This window comes from Kwoniella botswanensis, chromosome 1, assembly GCF_036426115.1.
Source record: "Kwoniella botswanensis chromosome 1, complete sequence".
NCBI lineage: Eukaryota > Fungi > Basidiomycota > Tremellomycetes > Tremellales > Cryptococcaceae > Kwoniella > Kwoniella botswanensis.
Genome location: NC_088599.1, coordinates 9,657,926 through 9,671,663, shown reverse-complemented (window position 1 = coordinate 9,671,663; position 13,738 = coordinate 9,657,926). Strand labels below are relative to the sequence as shown.

Sequence of the window (13,738 nt, the reverse complement as noted above, 5' to 3'; positions counted from 1 at the left end):
CACCCCCAAGATCTGGCGACTGTTTTGTTTCAGGTCAAGTCAAAAGATAAACAACCGAAACCAACCTCATTCAACTTACGAGTACACTGGTCATATCATCATCGTACGATCCTTATACATTGCTATCCATTTCGATACTATCAACAAATCATCATGGATGCTCATGCAAGGGCACGAATGCCCCCACCCCATCAGACCCCCAAAGTGTCCTCCCGATCAACACCCTTCGCTCCCAAGACTCCCTCTCACATGAAATCGCCTCCCCTCACTACGTCCCACAACGGTAATACACCTCATCATCCCGAACCGCTCTCCAACATCTTATCGCCCAAAGAAGGTGGTGCTGGGTCGACAAGACTGAAGATCAAATCTGCTACTACCCCAGAAGCCAAATCTCGATTATTGGTTAAGCCAATAGGTGCTCGAGCCCAAGTCCAACATGCGCAACGAACCAATAACGATCTGCTTTCCACACCATCAGTCAGATTGGTCAATAGACCTACCACACCCAGCTTTGCACCCACGCTGGCGGATGAAGGTTGGATGTCAGCTGATACGCATCCTATTGAGGCGTCCAGTATGATGGATTTTGATGAGTACGAGAATGAAATGGCGGAGACGGAGGCCGTGCTGGTATCTGTAAGGTGAGTTTTCCATGTATGCATTCTGCAACTGTATACATGAGACTGTGATTATTCGAGCTGATCCTTACCCCAGAGTACGACCACCCAACCCCGTAGAACTTCGTTCAGATGCTGGAAGTGTATGGACCATGCCTGAACATGATCCTCATTTACTTAAATTGGCTAAAGGAACAGAGGGTACAAGGGAAGATAGGGATTGGATCTTCGGTGAGCTAATTTTCATTTCGAGAGCGTAACATGCAGCTCATACTTGCATCTTAGATCGAATCCTTCCTCCTCATTCAGATAATGGCAAAGTATATGGTACTTCTGCCAGAAGGCATGTCCGATGTGAGTCATGCCTATCCTTTCGTTCAACATCACAACTTTACTAATACAAACGACTTTCATAGCTGCAATGGAAGGATACAACGCAGTCATATTCGCCTACGGTCAAACAGCATCTGGTAAAACACATACTTTATCTGGATCATCGATGGAACCAGGTATCATCCCGTTAGCGATCTCAGACCTATTCTCTCAGATTCGTTCTACCCCCGATAGAGAGTTCTTACTTAGAGCATCATACTTGGAATTATACAATGAAACGATCATTGATTTGCTCTCGACTGTGCCAGGCGCGGAACTGCATTTGAGTGAAGGTAAGAAGGGAGTGGTGATCAATGGATTGACGGAAGTTGCCGTAAGGTCTGAAGCAGATGTAAAAAAGTTATTGAGATCTGGTGAAGATAGGAGAAAGGTTGGGGCGACAGATTGGAATGCTAGAAGTTCAAGATCGCATTGCGTATTCAGAATCGTAAATTCCTGTTTCTGCTTCGAATATGGGCAACTTGGAAGCTGATACTTTTAATTGAATTAGACTATTGAATCTCGATCTAGGAATCCAGCTATAGAAGAAGCTCCTATAGGAGCGAGAACACCCGGAGGCAGGCTCAAGGCTGCAGGTGACAAGATGACTAAGATCAGTACTTTGTCCATTATCGGTATGTCGGCTGCTATCATGGCGTCAAGGTCACAGCTGATAATCGAGGGCGTAAACAGATTTAGCAGGTTCGGAAAAGCATACTTCGTCGAAGGAGAGAAATGCGGAAGGAAAACACATCAATCAATCGTAAGCTATAATGTCATCCCGGATTCCAAAACCGGCGGAGTAAGCTGACTCGGTATATCAGATTGTTGACCCTCAAATTGGTCATTTCTAAACTTGCTGATCTGGCTTCTAAGAGGAATGTCACGCATGTACCATACAGGGATAGTAAACTGTAAGTTATGTTCTCTGAAATTACATCTACCTTGTTGCGGTGTTCGCTTCGTATATAAGCTGATACCCTGTGCAGTACTCGTTTATTACAAAATTCGCTATCTGGTGATGCCCTCATCTCAGTGATCTGTACCGTATCCCCATCTTCGCTCAATTTAGCAGAATCGATCTCGACTCTGGCCTTTGCTCAAGGGTTGAAGAGGGTGGTATTGAAAGCGCAGAAGAAGGAAGTGGTCGATCCTCATGCTTTGATACAGCAGTATCAAAATGAGATTGCTGAGCTGAGAGCGCAATTGAGAGAGAAGGAAATGCACGGAGGTAATAAGAATGAAGTGAGTCCATCTATATTTACACTTTCATCGTAATAGCAATGATGCGAGGAAGATTTGTGCTAACCATATACTTTTCACTGATATAGCGAGACAAGAACGAAGCTATGGAGAAGAGGTTGAACGAATTGAAGAGTATGATCTTAACTTCGGTAAACGTCATTTCACCCAACCCTGAGGATAATGCAACAGTAAGTTCCCACACTCTTTCATATCAGAAATGTCATTTAAGATGTCATCACGATATACAGATGGTCCCGCCCAGTCCAGCCAAGATGAGATACCCCAAATTAGAATACGACCGACCATCTGCCGAGCTATTGGAAGAATTACATGCTGAGCAACTTCATCGGGCAGAGTTGGAAGATGAAGTGGCAAGGTTGAAAGCTGAACTAGCCACTAGACCTTTGGAACCTAATAAAGAGATTGTGGGATTGAGGAATGAAGTGGCTGAATTGAGGTTGATTGCTGGTACGTTGTGATTCCGATTTACCTGCCATACCGATTCATTGCACCTGATCGCCCTCAGGCTAAACTTTACTCTTTTCCTTTTTTTTGAATCGACTTAGATGATTATGAGCGACATCTCCTTGAACCGTCTAGGAAAGTTCGTGCGGACGTCGAGAAAGAATTCTCAGATAAGATGAAAACGCTAGAAAATCAACTGGACAGCAAGAAGATTTGGGCGAACAGATTAGATGAGAATGTCAGATTCATCACCCAGGAGAATAAAGCGCTAGAGGCGGTGAGTGGCATCTACCCGACTCCTGATTTTCAAGCAGTCAGATACTGTCATACAACATATGCTAATGGTGGTTTTTTGTAGAGATGCCTGGAGGCCGAATCAAAAGTACACCAGATAATAGAATTCATCAATCTCGCTTTATCACCCACCGACCCCGATGCTTTACTCCCCATACCGGAGTCAGAGGAAGTTCGAGAACTATCACCAGAAAGGGAATTACCTACGCTGGTGGTATCGGATGATTTTTCACCCTCTCTTCCCTCTTCAGGGGGAAAGTCAACGTTGACACTTTCCGCTTCGAAAATGAGAGCGACTTTCTCACAAATGGACTTGGCGAACTTCAATGACAAATTTGGAACCCTCACCGTATCAGGTAAAGGTAAAGGTGGTAAAGGCCTTGGTATAGGTGGAATGGGAGGGTCAGGATGGGGTGGAAAGATGTTAAGGGAGGAAAGTAGTTTTGCTTTAGCTGAAGTCGCAGGGGATGATGATGACTTTTAAGCTTTAAGATTGAAACATCATGTTTCCTTAGCTGTTCACGCTTTCCGATTACGTTTTGTACTATGAGCTGTATGTGTATTCACCTAAAACTCAAAATGAAAATCATGCATAGAAAACGGACATTCAATGATTATGTATCTACCTATTTTCGTTTTCTACCAGTCTAACAGATTGTATAATGGTAGTGATACTTTTGAACAGGGGATCTCAACCTCCACGGATCCCTAAGAGGGATTGGCTTCTTTTCATGGTATATCGGTGGATAGAGATCATGATATGTTCGACGAGTTTCTTCTTGCTCTCGATCCATCTCCTCTTTCTGTTGAATATCGATATCGGTATTGGTTCGGGAATCAATCTTGATTTTGTCTTTGAGTGGTTTCAAGATGTTTTCAAATGGTGAGGATTTGGTAGGAAGATCGACAAACCATGGTGATATCGGGATCTGAAGAAATTCCTCATCGTCATCGTCATCGTCATCGTCATTGTTATGGTGGTCGTCGTCCTCATCTTTAGGGTATTTCGGAATCACAATGAGATCATCCTCGTCTTCATCGGACGAAAAAGCGTCTTCAAGCGAAGAGAAAATCGTATTTGACAATGATCGATGATGATACTGCTCGTCCTGGAGGTCAAGTTCAACAGGATAATCTTCAGGTCCGTCCTCACTTTCCTTCTTATCTCCAACTCCCCTTTCGTCCTCATCCCCGTCTTCATCCTCAAAGCCATCCTCCTTTTCCCTCTCATTTCCATCTTTGTCCCCGTTTCCCCCGTCACCCGAGATCAAATTCATACCTTCAAACAACGATTTTACCAAGTACGAGTCTCTTTTCATCCCTTCAACCTCAACCAAATCTTCTTTCCACTCTAACACAGATACGCTCGAGTGTCGTTTTTTCGCGATCGTTCGTCGTTCGTGGAACTTCATCTTCGGTTTCTGTAATGGTATGAATGGAGCATTGAAAATAAGAACCGCAACGAAACACATGTATTAAACACATCATTTGTATCTCATAATTCCTATATGGTTGCCCATGGCGGCGAAAAGTCTCATGAATATTGGACATCAAAGTTCGAGCAATGACCGAAGAAACAAGGTTCGTCGTTCATCGTTCGTTTCTTTCATCATTTCTTCGGACCGGATGATCCAGGAAAAGCAAAAATGCCACAATGACGACTCTTCTTTCACAACTACACGGCAAGGAATGTGCTCGATACATGATGCATGAATGACTGAATTGGGTTGAGTATGTATTGCATGCTACTACTACTCCTTACTAAGTGTCGCTCAGAGCATACTGACATTGTTATATTTTCTTTTGAGAAAGTTCGACAGCAACCTTGAAAGCGCCTAACAAAGCTGTCAATTGCATTTTCTCAGAACCGCCCACTGATAATCGATGTCTATATCCCATCCAAATGAATTAAGGTTAGTACGTGTGCGTATAAACAGGAGAAATGATATGGCTCACTCTGTACTACCTAAATGATCCAATAGATATATACGAGATTGTTTTGGTAACTCGACAGTATCCAAGAAATCATATGCTCCAGCTATCAGATCCTGTAATGCCAAACCTTTTTCAACCTTGAGCGATGTGATCACTGAGTTCACAACGGCCAAAACAATGATCCGTTGATCAGCTAATTGGACCGGAGTACGACTAACTTCGAAAGCGGTACACGACGAAGTCATTTACTTACATGAATAACTCGTGCCAAATTCATCGGACATCATACTCTGCACCACCCGTTCGATATCTTTGGGATGTGGATTACCCGTACAGTTGTACACAGCTGTTTCATCCACGACGTCGTATGCGGCGTGGCATGCCTACATAGAGAAACTTGGTGAGCTGTGGTCACTGAGAAGCGATATATCACTAGCTCACCTGAAGTACATTCAACGCTCGTCTCATATCACCTCTGGACAACTTAAGCAGGGCATCACGTCCATCATCAGTCAACTTGACCCTGTTGCGAATCATCAGCTTCACCACTACATCTCATATCGACGAGAGGCTGATAGTGACACTTACCCTTCCTTCTCTACCACCTCGTCCACCTTCCTCTGAACTTCTTTTTCAGGTAATGGGGAGAATCTGAATCTTGTACATCGCGATTGAATGGCAGGTGTGATCTTGTTAACGTAGTTACACAAAATGCAGAACCGTACATTCTTAGTGTGTGTCTCGATTACTATATTTAACGATCAGCTGTGAGACAAACTAGATATACATCGGCAGCGGAACAAGGAGGATGGCGTGATTGGACCTACCTCTTCTCAAAGCAGATTGAGCAGCTTGAGTCATCATATCCGCTTCATCCAATATTACCAACTTGAATCCTTTGCTATATACAATGGACATCGTCAGCTCATACTGCTCAATCATGCAATTGAAAAACGAAGAGAAACACAGATGAAAGGAAATCGAGATGAAGAAAGATGGCCGATTAGACGTACGAGAACAACACCTTTGTCATAGCAAAATTCTTGATCTGTTCTCTCACTACATCTATACCTCTATCATCTGAAGCGTTCAACTCCAGTATATGTTTTTTATATGGTGGACCGTATAATCTTCTGGCCAAGGCGAGAACAGTGGATGTTTTACCGGTACCTGCAGATAGAAAACAACTTAGCCATTTTCACGATAGGAAGACAGATAACAAAAGTAAAAAGACATGTGTAATCTCAATTGCTGACTTACCAGGTGGTCCATATAAGAGCAAATGAGGTAATCGACCAGCTTCTATGAATTTCTCAACTGTAACATCGCGAAATGTGATCAGCAGAATGTCCCAGACGAGCGAAGTACGATAGGGGTTACCCTATCATATCGGTTGGAAGAAGGAAGTAAAGCGATCAACTCACTCGTACTGGTGATATCCTGATGCGAAACAACTTCATCCAAAGTATTAGGTCTATATTTCTCAACCCTATGCATCATATCAAGTTATCTGTCACAATCGTGTAAATCATCTATCAGTTGGAGGCTCAGACTTACCAGGGTAATCCCTCTTTATCATTCAAAGCTTTAATCTCCTCATCACTCAATACCTTCGTACCGCCTTCCCCATCCGCTCTACCTTTACCTTTAGCATTAGCCATGAGTGCTGCCATCGCATTGGCAGGTGCCGCTGATCCTGCGGGAGGATCAATATCCATCGGTTCCGACATTGTGTTTCGAAGTAGCTTAGCTGTTCCTTTCTATATATGTATGGTGAGAATAGCGGGATAGCCTATATGTTTCTTACTACTAGGGCAAATTGGCAACGGTAATGGTGGTGATGTTGTACTGAATGCTAATCTTGTATTGGACAGTAATCTGATCATAGTCAGAAGACGAGAGAGAACATGACGAAAAGGAAAACACGATCGTCAACTTGGACGCGTCGATTGTACGTATCATATCAGCGATTTAGGCATGCCATGTGGCATTTCACGAGAACACCATAGCCAACGGCGGAGTCTCTTATGGACGGAGTGATATGAAGAACTATGCTGTTCTCTTCGTAGAGTAGAGAAGTGTGTACAGACCCATCTCTGTAATTCAGTGTATGGGATCTATGTTGTTCTCTCATGCTTTCATCAGACGAATTTCATGCATGATACAGTATCTCTTTCATCATTATTCATTATCGTACTAATCTCTGTTACTACAATGCGATATATACAACAACTTAAACTGATTTTCATTTCATCGTCTTCATTAAGTAAATATACTGACATCTCAGAATTTTACCACTATATTTCTCATTGGATGATCAAACCAAAATAACCCACACTCAACTCTCAATTCACCCAATTGCCCCCACCATAGATCAAACCCTGTAAGACACCTTCTGCCGCCCTTTTAGCTTTACTTCTCTCACATATCGTACATCTACAAGTTCTCAACACTTCTCTCTGTTCGTAAAATACTTTCAGAACTATCGAATTGGTTTTTTCACCTAAATTCCATTGAAGACCTGGTGGAGATAGAGGTAAGAAAGGTATATTCTTTTCTTGCTTTTGTAGATATTCTTTAATCACCGAATCTATTTCCGCCGTCTGACTTGCGTTATTCTCCTCCTCTTCTTCATTATTTGTATCATACATCTCTTCTTCTTCCTGTTCCTCGGAGGATTCTTCTTCATCATCCTCAAGTGATATAATGTGTCCAGTAGTCGTATCGACAATAGTGACCACTTCTTTCTGGCCACTTGAATCCGTTCTACCAACGTGAATTTTGACATTGGTCGATGTCTCATTTCCCTCACGTTCATCCTTTAAACTCCCCGTCCACTCTTCCGCTTCAGGGGTAGGGGTGATAGGCATCGTACCAATCGTATCGTGACTGCTTATCTCAGTTTCCGATCTTTCAGATACCCCAGCATCATCCTCTTCTTCATCTACCATCAAATCTGCATCAGCCCCAGACATCGGAGAAGGAGTAGTAGGCATAGAAGATCCGTTAGACATACTCAACCCTATGTTGGTGTCATCCTTGACTCGATTCAGGTCATATCGCAATGGTGCAGGAGGGGATACTGCCCTAGCAACTCGATCAATATGGTGCGTCTCAGGCGATGGAGGTAATTTGCGTTTTCTTTTTGTCGACGAGTCTGAATCATCTTCTATAAACGCTCGATCGGATGGGGTGACAGGCATACCGCCAGTACCAGCTTGAGACGAGTTCCACGGAGGAGGTGAATGTCGAACTTTCTTCTCGGGTAAAGCATCTTCTTGTTCATTGGGTGATTTTCTCTTTCCCAGTTTCGGTGAACCTTCAACGACTTCATCATCCTCAATTCTCCTCGGTGTGTTAATCGCAGAAATCCCAGGATTACCATCATCATGTTCACCTTGGTCCAAAGAAGCTATGAATGCAATTTCCTTTATACCATATTCAGCCATCGTGGGCGACTGATTTTCTTCTTGAACCAACTCGATCTTGGGTGATCCTTGATTCTGTTTATAAGTAATATCTGCGCCCGCTCTAGCGGTTGAAACAGAAGCTGAATTTGTATCGTGAATTCGTCTATTTTCGACAGCTTTGATATGCTCAACCAGTTTTCTAGGTACCCATAATTCCCAATCATCCAATTTCTTAATTATATCCCCTACCGCCAATCTCTCACAATACTGTTCTGCGATATCATCGTTCCCAAACCATTCTCTGAATTTTCTCACTAATTCAGTTAGAGGTGGAGTAATCTTGGATCGTAATTTATCTTCGTACAATCCGTCGAGTTTCCCTAATAGTCTTTCGGGAGATAAAAACGGATCGGTCTCCTCATCGATGTCGAGAGGATTAAGGGTGATCAATCCGGCGGAATCATGTTCAGCTTCGATTGGGTCATAGTCGATATTGATAAAATTAGATAAAGGATGTTTAGCATGTCGGCACAGTTGCGCGACAGATGTATGTATACTTGATGATTCACCGGGAACGGGCAAAGCTCGAAATTGATATCTCAACACTTCATCTGAGGGTGATACCCAGAATCCGAAACGGACTCGATCATTGAACCAGTCGTTGATACATCCTTCTTGAAGTTTGGTCTGGTACTGCGCAAATGCGAAATATCCATGAGCCAGCTGCTACCGATCGTCATCAACTGTGGTTAAAGGTTGAGCTCACCTTATCGTTCAATTCTCCTCTACTAACTCTCAATTCTTCCTCCTCATCTTCTTCCTCCTCCTCGCCATACACCAACGCATCATCTTCATCACTTTCTCCACCATTATAAAATCTCTTTCTATATTGTTCATTCCACTTTTTGCACAAATCCATAAACTCATAATGATCTTCCAAACTTTCCCTTCCTTCAAAATCTTCTCCCTTCAATTCATATTCTTTGATTAATCTCTGTTGCTTCTCATGAGGCCATTCAACGAGTCTAGCATTGAAATTATGATTGATATATCGATCTTTCATCATTCTTTCATTTCTTTGCAATTCCATTGCTGTACCCCATAGTTCTGTATATCTCGTATGATTCATTAACCACTGTAATTCTACTGCCTTGTTCGCCATGATTACACAAGTAGAGGTTGTTTCCTCAATGTATTCCTTGATATACTGATTATTGATCCAATCATTATTCAATCCCCTAATTACCCCCATACCATCGACAGTTTGAGTATTTCGGGAGCATTCCTTAAGGAGGTTGGTAAGTTCGTTTGAGATTGATATTCGTCTACAATTTCGGCAGATTAGATCATTTCTTAAGCGATAAGTCCTATCTTCATCTGTATCTTTCGCATTACAAGGTAGTAACCCTGTATTGGTCGGTACGACTGGTGTAACATTTCTCATATATCGATTCCCGCCCGCGGTAGGAGGAGTAGGTGATAAAGATTCTATACTGTATTCTCGATAACACCCCGAACAAAAATGATTATAATGTTTCTCGCATGTTGGGGTGTATCCGAATTTCTTGGTATATGTCAGACGACGTCGGACGGCAGGGTACAAACCTAATCGCGATGGGTGATTGAGTCGACATGGTATACAGATGTGGAGAGTGGTATATCTCGCTCGATGGAAGAGGGTTGGGAAAGAGGGCGTGGAAGGTGTGAGACGGGCAGAGTCTATATCCGCTAAGGTGGAGGAATGAGGTCGGGATGGATCGAGAAGCAGGGTATAGGTCGGCCAGAATGAGTGAGAGTCGGCTGTTGATGAGGATAAGAATGTGTTGACATTATAGAAGAGTGATGTGACGAGATGTGCACTTACCGGCAGACTTCCAACCTAGACTGACTTTCCTTAAAGTACATAACCTTATTCTCTGTTCGATCGCCAATGCAATTTCATAACTCTGAGATCGGTTTCGCCAAGTCTGGAAAATGCAGTTATCTGGAGGAGGAAATTCGATGACATGGGAAAATATAAGGCTGTACCATGATGCAAGAAGGAAATATCGTCAGCTCGAAGTGATTTTTCTCTCACATACTGAACAATCCTTCATCATCTACTTCGCAATCTATCACAAGTATAGTCCTTGCCATAGGGAAATAAATACGTATGAGCGATACTCACTGTAAGACTCCTACAGGTAGATCACCCCATCCAGATTTATCTTTTCCCATCCCTAACTTGTTCGTTCTTCCTTTTCCGTTGGTCTCTTCCACTATATGTTGAGCTGAGGATGGTGGTTGGTCAGAGGAAGGCAAGAGTTCTGGACTTGTGGTCGGCGTTGTCGTGGGAGCATCACGAAGGGGGTCCATCTTGATGATGTCAGAACAAGTGATTGATCGAATCTGTTGTTTTGGTTGCCCGATGCAAGATAAGATGATTGATCTCGAGGGTTGGTTGGGATTGTTCGTGTCTCGTATAGTTTCGTTTCGTCTCTCTTTTTCGTTTCAAGTGGGACTTGCGGTCATGTCATATCCGAGGAGGTGACATGGTCCCATCCGATTGATACAGGGTAGTGTAGTGTGAGTGTCGATGCTTACTCAACCACACGAGTAAAGGTGATCAATGCACAAATGGACAAATGCACAAAAACGACGCACTGATAACTTAACTGGTCGACCAGGATAACGTCATTCCCTCGGTTAGGCTTACCGCTTTTCACACGCCTAAAGACGCCACCTGGTTCTTATCTATCTATCCTTGTACCTGATCCACCCATACCCGATTGCTTTTTCCACCGATCTGCCTTCCACTTGGATGACTTTGTACAAGATACAGTGTTATGCATGATATGACACAATACACATCTCAACCTCAATCTCACCAAGAATTATAAAAGGATAAGCGAAACATCAAGCGTAGGTGACACTATTGAAGAAGACAGAAACAAAGTCCATTATTCTTTAACGTCTTATAATGTATGATCTTATATTATATATAAATGACGAAAACAGAAAACATATCTTCCGAATATGAATTATATAAATGTCCTCGTTAAATTGAGAGTGATGAGAAAAGTCATTAGATCGTTAAAGAGTCGAAATCAAGCTTAGTAACAGGTCCATGAACCATCGGGTTCACCAGGTTCACCAACGTATTCGTATGGCCATTCACCTAGTTTGCAGATCTCGTCAGCGCATACAATGAGATACGACAAGAGGGTTATAACTCACCAGAATCACCTAAACAGGTGTCGACAGCAACCAACGAGTATCCAGCTTGTTGGATCTTCCATACGGAGTTAGGAAGGACTTCGGAAGAGGTGGTTTGGATGGTGGAATGAGAAAGGACCAAGTGAGGAGATGGGTAAGAGTCTAGACGAAGGGCAGTTGTAAGCTGAATATATGCAACAGGGTGAGATGTTGACAACTTACTGGCTACACCGTCGAGAACACCCTCTGAGTATCCGGTGGATTCACCATTGGCATCACCAGTGTCCTCAGACCAGAGGAAGAGTTCTATCATCGACGACAGATAAATTAGCTATGATCGGCAGGAAGACACCACGTGGAAAGAGCAGGAGATTGCGCAAGATGCGAAGAGAGAGATTCAAAGGTGGTTGGATGTTCATCGTGAACAATATACTCACTCTTGTAACCTCTATCAGACAATACTTTAAGTACCAAATCGTTATAAGAACCATAAGGAGGTCTGAAGTACAGAGGTTTGAGACCTAAAATTTTGATGAAGGCTTGTTCCACTTTCTCAAGCTCTACAAGTAAAATACAACGAACGATATCAGCGAAGCCCGTTAAGATGTTCATGAAAAGGTCGCGAAACATACCTTGGTGGATACCCCCTTCGTCGAGTTGAGTCAAATCGGCATGGGACCAGGTATGTGATCCGAGGGTATGAGCTCTAACGACAAGATGTAATATCATCAGCTCGACTTCTGATCGATGAGCATACGAGTTGGATGGGAAACTCACTGAGCATGTAGTGATTTGATTTGATCGGCTTTGTCATAGATACAACCGTAGTTGTTACCCTATGTTCAGTTTAAAAATACATTAGCAATCTTCTTGTCTCAGGAGAGATACATCGCCGATGGAATGTTCAGATTATAGATGATTCAGGGCACTGTTAGACTCACATTAAGGAAGAATGTACCTTTACCACCGTTTAGAGCGTTGGCAACATCCTGTTCGTAATTGTATGGACCATCTGTATTCGTACATAGTCAGCTAATAGTACGGTCCTCAAAGGAAGAAACAGACGGCGGAAGAGGGATATTGGTATAGAGGCGGGAAGAAGGGATGACCTGACATACCATCAAAAGTCAAAGCGACTTGACCTGATTGATAACAGTTGTTAATCACTTGAACACCACCTTGTCTAGGTTGTAGTGAGATGGGAGAAGCGTTGATAGCTGATAAAGAAGCTAACAGTGTAATAGCTAATGAAGTGAACATGGTGATTGATTAATTATATGTTGTATGTTATATATTATATATGAGTAAATGGAACGTTATATAATCAACCTAGTATGAGTGTGGGAATGATATATTATGTTATATATAGAGGAGGGATGAGAGATGAATGTGAAGAAAGTAAAGAGAAAGAAGGAAGAGGAAATGAACGATAGATGGTATTTATATACATGTGTGAAGAAGTCAACATGCCATATAGATAGATGACTATGTCAACCTGTGCACTGACCTCTCACCCACACTGTCATTTTATCAAGCTAAGAGATGCCCTGACCCGCTTCCGTTTACATCTCTAATTTAGCTTGTGATGAGATTTTTTTCTTTTGATGTGATGACATAGATCTTTTGATGCGCCCTGTGTGCTTCTTTTACCGTCCTTTGACTCGCTTCGCTCATTCACTCCTTTACCTCGACTCTATCAACTTCGAGCTCCGCTCAACTCAACCCAACTCTGAGCTTGTATCGTCCGAGGATTACAAAGCTGTGTTGTTTCCTAGTCTAACCATGACATCTCGTACAGGTCCAAAGAGACCCTGCTGTAGCAGTACAGCTGTGTTCCAAGATCCATGTTGAACTTTTAAAATGTCTTCGAATTGAAGTCGTCATCACCTACAACGACTTCCGGGTAACTTTCCTTCCCTGCTTCCCTCTTCTTGGCTCACATGCATATTGACTGATGTCGTCATCCGATAATCTTCGGATTGAGTCGCCTTTGACTTCGGCAAGAGTCAAGCATAAAATCATAGTACGGTTGAATAGGCGATGAAGCTGATGGGTTATGAGATGGATGGAAGGAAATAAGGTCATGAGCTCATCGCATCATCGCCGTTCCTCGTTCTTCGGAGTTTTAGCCTGAAAAGTTGTTCATGCGGTGCGGGGCAGATTGTACCTGACATTGTTACCTGAATGACCAAGTTAGAGTAA

The 13,738-nt window shown here is 42.8% G+C and overlaps 5 protein-coding genes across 5 annotated transcripts; 1 reads left to right on the top strand and 4 right to left on the bottom strand.

Annotated features, from left to right (window-relative positions):
• Positions 1 to 153: 153 nt before the first annotated feature.
• Positions 154 to 3,480, top strand: L199_003652 (uncharacterized protein; the record flags this gene model as incomplete). Its single annotated transcript, XM_064889382.1, has 12 exons — positions 154 to 644; positions 718 to 851; positions 906 to 974; positions 1,037 to 1,440; positions 1,504 to 1,627; positions 1,686 to 1,755; positions 1,817 to 1,906; positions 1,982 to 2,237; positions 2,324 to 2,425; positions 2,486 to 2,705; positions 2,804 to 2,979; positions 3,061 to 3,480. The coding sequence occupies 12 exons, from the start codon at positions 154 to 156 to the stop codon at positions 3,478 to 3,480; spliced, it is 2,556 nt and encodes an 851-aa protein (XP_064745454.1).
• A 163-nt stretch (positions 3,481 to 3,643) lies between these two features.
• Positions 3,644 to 4,408, bottom strand: L199_003651 (uncharacterized protein; the record flags this gene model as incomplete). The annotated part of the gene is made up of 1 exon (XM_064889381.1): positions 3,644 to 4,408. One exon carries the CDS (start codon positions 4,406 to 4,408, stop codon positions 3,644 to 3,646), a length of 765 nt encoding a protein of 254 aa, XP_064745453.1.
• Positions 4,409 to 4,787: 379 nt separating this feature from the next.
• On the bottom strand, positions 4,788 to 6,661 carry L199_003650 (uncharacterized protein; the record flags this gene model as incomplete). The annotated part of the gene is made up of 10 exons (XM_064889380.1): positions 4,788 to 4,884; positions 4,953 to 5,085; positions 5,185 to 5,314; positions 5,373 to 5,454; positions 5,520 to 5,679; positions 5,759 to 5,832; positions 5,945 to 6,101; positions 6,192 to 6,248; positions 6,356 to 6,420; positions 6,489 to 6,661. The coding sequence occupies 10 exons, from the start codon at positions 6,659 to 6,661 to the stop codon at positions 4,788 to 4,790; spliced, it is 1,128 nt and encodes a 375-aa protein (XP_064745452.1).
• Positions 6,662 to 7,276: 615 nt separating this feature from the next.
• L199_003649 (uncharacterized protein) lies at positions 7,277 to 10,696 on the bottom strand (the record flags this gene model as incomplete). Its single annotated transcript, XM_064889379.1, has 4 exons — positions 7,277 to 9,034; positions 9,108 to 10,141; positions 10,206 to 10,363; positions 10,509 to 10,696. The coding sequence occupies 4 exons, from the start codon at positions 10,694 to 10,696 to the stop codon at positions 7,277 to 7,279; spliced, it is 3,138 nt and encodes a 1,045-aa protein (XP_064745451.1).
• Positions 10,697 to 11,433: 737 nt separating this feature from the next.
• Positions 11,434 to 12,796, bottom strand: L199_003648 (uncharacterized protein; the record flags this gene model as incomplete). The annotated part of the gene is made up of 8 exons (XM_064889378.1): positions 11,434 to 11,498; positions 11,558 to 11,698; positions 11,759 to 11,842; positions 11,974 to 12,096; positions 12,169 to 12,242; positions 12,314 to 12,372; positions 12,478 to 12,548; positions 12,655 to 12,796. 8 exons carry the CDS (start codon positions 12,794 to 12,796, stop codon positions 11,434 to 11,436), a joined length of 759 nt encoding a protein of 252 aa, XP_064745450.1.
• Positions 12,797 to 13,738: the final 942 nt, after the last annotated feature.